The 6429-nt window shown below is 46.9% G+C and overlaps 1 protein-coding gene across 6 annotated transcripts in view; it reads left to right on the top strand.

The window, feature by feature from the left end:
* The first annotated feature begins 399 nt into the window (after positions 1-399).
* RBMS1 (RNA binding motif single stranded interacting protein 1) overlaps positions 400-6429 on the top strand; it is a 214109-nt gene continuing 208079 nt past the window's right edge. The window contains exon 1 of one of the 6 annotated variants that reach the window (XM_025471075.3): positions 400-873. In XM_025471075.3, coding sequence (XP_025326860.1) covers positions 799-873 — 75 coding nt within the window. In that variant the 5' untranslated portion in view covers positions 400-798. The remainder of the gene's footprint in view (positions 874-6429) is intronic. The other 5 variants (XM_025471079.3, XM_025471076.3, XM_035696774.2 and 2 more) reach the window with 5 other exon arrangements.

Genomic DNA, 6429 nt, shown 5'->3' with positions numbered 1-6429 from the left:
TAAAGTGAGAAATTGATCCGATCTCCTCCGCTTTTCCCTGACTTCCCCTCCCCCTTACGAAGATTAAAAACTCAGGAGAGGAACCGAGGTGTCCGCTTTGCAGTTGTCAGGCCGGTGCCCCGAGCCCCCCCCCCCCCCCCACCGCCGCCCCCCGGCCCCGCGGCCCGACACAAAGCGGTCGGGGTCCCGGGGGCGGCGGGGTGAGCGGGGGTCGCGGCGGCGTCTCACCTCCCGCGGCCCCGGCCCCGCGGCGCCCAGGCCCCGCCCCGCCCCTCCCCCGCCGGCCCCTCCCCCGCCGGCCGGGCGCACCCACCCCAGATGCCGCCGGGCCCCGGGCGCAGCCGCCGCCGCCGCCGCCGCCGCCGCCGCCGAGCTGCCCACTCGCGCTGAGCGCCCGCGAGCCCCGCGCCCGGAGCCGGAGCCGGAGCCGGAGCCGGAGCCCGAGCCCGAGCCGGAGCCCGAGCCGGAGCCGGAGCCGGGCGGCCCGCGCAGCCTCGCAGCGGTCGGGCTCCGGGAGCGAGTCCCGGGGAGCGCCCTGTCCGGGGTGCCCTCTGCGCCCCGCGGCGCCTTGCCCTCTGCCTGGGAGGAGGAGGAGGAGGAGGAGGAGGAGGAGGAGGAGGAGGAGGAGAAGAAAGAGGAGGAGGAGGAGGACGGCGACGACGTCTGGTCCGGGCTGGGAGGTGGAGCAGCGGCGGCCGCCGCCGCCGGAAAGGGAGAGGCGGGAGGGACGGAGACTTGGAAGCCCGAAGTGCCCGCGACCCTGCACCGCAGGCTCCCGGCAGGCTGCCTTCCAGCTTCATGGGCAAAGTGTGGAAACAGCAGATGTACCCGCAGTACGCCACCTACTACTACCCCCAGTATCTTCACGCGAAGGTAGGGGCGCGGGGCAGGGCGCGGGGGGCGCGCGGGGCAGGGCGCGGGGCAGGGCGCGGGGCAGGGCGCGGGGCAGGGCGCGGGGCAGGGCGCGGGGCAGGGCGCGGGGAGGGAGGGCCGCTAACTATAGCGCCGGCCTGGGCGGCGCGGGGCGGCGGCTGCCGGGAGCGGAGCGCGGGGATCGGGTTACAGCCCCGGGGAGGGGGGGACCAGACAGGAAAGAGCCGCCGGCCCCTTCCTGGCCCGGGAGGCGGCGGGGGGGGGGGGGGGGGCGGGCCCGAGCGGCGCCCCTGGCCCGGTGCTGGCGGCCGCGCGCGCCCGCCCCCACCCCTCGGCCTCGCCCCCGCCCCGCCCCGGGAGCCCCGGCAGCCCCGGCCCCGGCCTCCCCCGCGGGGGTGCGCAGCTCCGGCCCCCGGGACGCCCGCCCGCGGGGGGGGGACCCTCGGGACGCGGTCCTGCCCGCCTCCGGCCCTGCGCGCCCGCCCCTCGCCTTGATCTTTGTGCGTGTGGCACTTCACCTGGTTACTGATTTCTACTTTTACGCTGGTGTTTTGGGTGGAAAAGTGGCCAAAGTTCACTCACCGTTCATTGATGTCCCTCTTAATCTTCCCTGCAGCTTTTGCAGGGGAGGGACAATGGGCAGGATTTCAGTGCCGAGAACGAAGTGACTTTAGAAGAATAGGGCCCTGTGTGTGGAGCGCCGGCCCCTCTCCAGGGGGCTTTCTCCGAAGTGGCCTGGCAAACGCTTAGGTAACGAGGCTGCTGACATGTAGCCGCACAGATCGCGAATGACTAGCTAGGGACCCTGCGTACCCTCGTGAGTGGGCCTACGCTATCCTTACTGTAGGATTTGAGGCATCCCAAACTCATTGAAAAGAAGTTATTTATTTATGGGGCATGAAGAGCGAGGCTCCGTCTGGCTGCTTTGGAAGCTTCTTGCACAATTTGAGAGGGTTGGAGTTGGGCGCACCAGCCTTCTTCAGTGATTAGCATCTTGTACCCTACCCCGGGTGCCCTTGTAGGTCACCAAAAATCAAGTACGGATGCGGCGTCTGAACTTTATTTGGTAGGCTGTGATCGTGTCCTCCTTGCTGGCAGAGGACATTCCTGGCCTGGTGCACAGAATCTCTGATTCAATCTTGATAAGCCTCCCTTTCCTACAGTGTGTGTGGTCCATGCTATGTACCTACAACGTAGCTCTGTATTTGCTCACGTAGAAAAGGACACTTGTCAGCACTGAGACCAGAGATTGTCTAGCCATCCGGGGCCTCCTTTTTACTCCCCCCAATTTTCATCTTACTTTGGGTGGCCAGAAAGCAGCAAGATGGTAGGAGCGAGGATACCCGTTATTCATTTCTGTGTGGTCCCCACACATTTGTTTTTAGGGGTGCAGGGTAGGTGCTCATTTTTTTTTTTTTTTTTTTTTTTTTTTGGCGAGCGACATTGTAAATACAAGTTGTTCAAAGAAATTTTGAGGTATAATCAATGCACTACCTTTTAGATATCATGTATGTTTAATGCACTTGTTTAAATTATGCAGCATTGGGTGCCTAAAGGACATCCTATTCGACACTTAACTGTATGAATAATGAATACATACACTCAGGTGAAGAAGAAAAGGGGCCATGTTTCTACAGGCACATTCACCTTAGTAATTTTTATGTACCATTAGTAAGTTAGAAACCAAGTACATAGCATTTAATATAGCTAATGCAATGCCATTTGGCTCTTTTTGCCCCGTAAATAATTGAAGAGAGAGACAAACGGCAAGAGCCTGCTCCAGTAATTAGGGTCGGAGCCCAGAAAGCTTTAGGGCCCATTTTCTGAAAGTGTGCTTCCTGCATAAAGCATTTAATATTGATTTGTGTTACAGTAAATGACATTCTCAAAACATATCTTGCTGTTTCTACTATGAAATCTGAAATCCTATTACTCTTTGAATTTCTTTGTTTCAGGAGAAAGACACACATACTGACTTGACCTATATAACATGGTATTCGAGTTCGACAATTAAACCTAAATTCCCTATTGTAAAGTATCTTCATTATCTCAGAAAGGAGCATCTCCTAAAATGTAAAGTGACTAGATGCAGATTTTAGGTAAGCACAGTTTGAAACACCTAGCTCTGTTTTTTTCTCCCTGACATATTTTGTTGCTAACAGGCTAGGGTGAGTCATTTAAAAAAAAAAAGGGGGGAGACTTAGTTTGGTTTGTCGTGAGTTTAAAAACAAGTCGTTGCCTAATCTACCTAAAGAGTGAATAGTCAGTCACACTTAGAATCTGTCATCTGTAGTGATGATCCTCGCCTGTGTGCGTATGTCTTTTAACCTTTCTGAAACGTGGGATAGAAAAAAAAAAAAAACAACATCAGCCTGTTTAAAGTACAGTGATGTGTTTGCTAGTCAGAGTTGTTTTGAAACTTCTGTTTGGAAGCCATATCAAAAACTGAGGAATGGCATCGTTGTTTACAAAGTGATATCTGACTTAAATTTGCAGTTCAGAGATGGATGTGATGGTTTTGAGTCAAGACAGAATAAATGGATTGGGTTTCCTTTCATCAGAAGGGATACATACCAATGAAAATGGCACTTGAAATGAGTTTTGTTACCATACTCTACAAAATTAACATATGTCAAATAATTCATCTGGAGGTAATCATCCCATCAGAGTCTGTTTTGGCAATTTTATTTAGTACTTTTTCCCCATAAAAACAATGTTAGTTATTTCTACACTTACTAGCAACAACAACAACAAAAATCTGTGGAGCTCTGCTGCAGCTTGTGACCATCTCAGTATGTTTTGTACTTTGACAGGAATAGAAAATCATTAGAAAAATTGTATGGCTCCATTAAATGTAAAGTAAGTCTGAGGATGCTATGGACGGGGGCAGGCCATGGGGGGGAAGTGAAGGAGATTGTGAAATTTTCATAATATCTTAGTGTGGAGTAAGACAGATTGCAAGTAACCCGATTTTACATGCTTGTTGGGTGTTTTTGTGTTTCTCTGTCAGGGTGGTCTTATCACAGCAGGCTCTCTTTATCACCTGACACATTCATTCTAGGAGGTGGTTTGATGTAGCTTCCTAAATATAAGCACATATTGTTCTAAAGGATTTTCTGAATTATAAATGACCTGTGCTATATTATGAACAATTAAATTTGGTGTCCACTTTCCAGCTACATAGGAAAAAAAATCTAATAATTTAACATATTTTAACCTAAAGATTTGTATGTGCATATTTTCAAACATTGGCAGTATTAATTTCACTTAGTACAAAGGCACCCCTCATGGTCTGTTTATTTCAAAGATACTACAGCATACAGGACTGCCAATGCATGTATGCAAATATATATGGGAATTGAAATATTGTCTTTCTTCTGAAGAATACAAGATGTTCTTTACATGCTTAGCTAATATTTTGTAGCAACTAAATGCAATTTGACACACTTGTGGTGTTTGTTCCCAGTTATCAGAAGATATTTCTATAGAACATACCTTATTGAAAGCTTGCTTTAATAATTTTTATGCATCAGCAGCACTGTTGTCTATACTAAAGAAATGTTCTAAAACAAAAGTTTCTCTTAAAGCTGTTTTTAAATAAGTGTTTGCTAAAGAACATATTTGAACCTAAGTTTCAAAATGTGAAAAAATAAAGAGTGGTATTATTAGGGATTTGTATTAATAAAGACTGCTAGAACAGAGTAGTTTTTCAGAATTTAATTTTTTTAAAGATTTTATTATTCATGAGAGACACAGAAAGAGAGGCAGAGACTTAGGCAGAGGGAGAAATAGGCTCCCTGTGGGAAGCCCGCTGCGAGACTCCATCCCAGGACCCTGGGATCATAACCTGACCCAAAGGCAGATGCTCAACTACTGAGCCACCCAGGTGCCCCTGAATTGAATTTTTGTGTGCATTAACACTTTGTTGAATTCCTTAACTTTAAGTAGTAGCCATAAGAATATTTTGTCCATCTGTTTCTGAAAGAATTAGGGGTTTTACATAGAGCTACTGAGTATTTTAAGGTGGTTTAGCCATAGAGAAGCATGATATTAAGACTGAGGGTGCTTTGTGTCCTAACAAGTAGCCACATTAATACAGTGAATGACGTTTGGTTAAATATATCAATACAGCCATGCAATATTTTATATATTTATGAATATGCCCTAGTTCCTTAGGTGAATGGGATAATGTGACTATCTAAAAGTGGTGGTGGAAGACTCAATGTCATGGGATGGTTAAGATGAAGATGCATTATAATGCAATATTGTAGCATTCCCCCCTCAGATAGCTATTTCTTTTGGATTTCCCATAGCATATATTATATTTTTATATGTTGGGAGACAAATCTCAAGCTACTAGAAAGGAAAAGAAAAAGATCTGTGAAGAGAAGTAGGAGAGCTTTCAATGATTTAGTATTAGTATAACTAGATATGCCTTATGTGGTTGGCAATCTTGGTTTTGAATTTAAATTCAAGTATGGACAATTTCCATGTAATACATTTGGAAGAAATTTTTTTTTTAAACTTTACTGATATATTGCTCAGACTTTGTATTTTGCTTAATGGTTTATTGGAACTTCAAAATTACCCCACCTTAATGAGTACTGAAATTTTAAGTTATGGGTCTTAGGTAAAGACAAAAGGGTCTTTCTTCCTTTTCTTTTTTACTAAGTAGAGAGTTTTCAGAAAATAAAATATTTTTCCCCATGTGTGCTTAACCAGTAAAAATCATGTGAGGGACATATTGAATGGAAGGATAAGTGCTTAGTAAAAATCATATTAACACTTAAATATTGTTCATTCTTTATAAGGAAGAGGAATTTTTTGTCTAGTTTTTTTTTTTTTTTAAAGATTGTATTTATTTATTCATGAGAGACACAGAGAGAGAGGCAGAGACACAGGCAGAGGGAGAAGCAGGCTCCATGTAGGAAACCTGATATGGGACTCGATCCCAGGACTCCAGGATCATGCCCTGGGCCGAAGACAGGCGCTAAACCGCTGAGCCACCTGGGTGTCCCTGTCTAGTTTGTTTTTTATTGGATGCTCAGTTCATTAAGGCTTACTCTCCCCAAGCTTGGTCTCCTATCCCGCTGTAAGTCTCTCTGCAAGAATATCAACACCTCTCTAGTTTCTTGCTTGAACCACAGAACAGTAGGTGCTAAATAAATGCTTATTAGTGGCTATTATTATTCAGAATAAGCACATGCAAAATCTTTTTAGATCAGGAAAAAGAATATAGACTAAAATCTACAAATTTAATCAGTCTAATTCTCTATAGAAATGCATAGTTTGATTTATGTTTTGATTTATTTTGTCCGTACCATAACAAGAGCCCTAAGGGGAATCACATATTAATTTGTCAATGCTTAATTCATGGAATAAAAAGTGCCCCTTTCGTACATGCTTCCTTAAAGCATATGGTGCCTGAAAAAAATCTCATAGTATTATACTGGGGGGGGGGGGTTGATGTTACCTGTGATGAACTGGTGACTCAGCCTGGTCTTTGCTTCCTGTCAGTGGTCCCCACCAACACAATTGAAATGTCTTTCTGCTCAA

Source organism: Canis lupus, chromosome 36, assembly GCF_003254725.2.
Source record: "Canis lupus dingo isolate Sandy chromosome 36, ASM325472v2, whole genome shotgun sequence".
NCBI classification, from domain to species: domain Eukaryota; kingdom Metazoa; phylum Chordata; class Mammalia; order Carnivora; family Canidae; genus Canis; species Canis lupus.
Note: the sequence above shows the minus strand (reverse complement) of the source record. Positions and strands in the feature narration are given on the sequence as shown.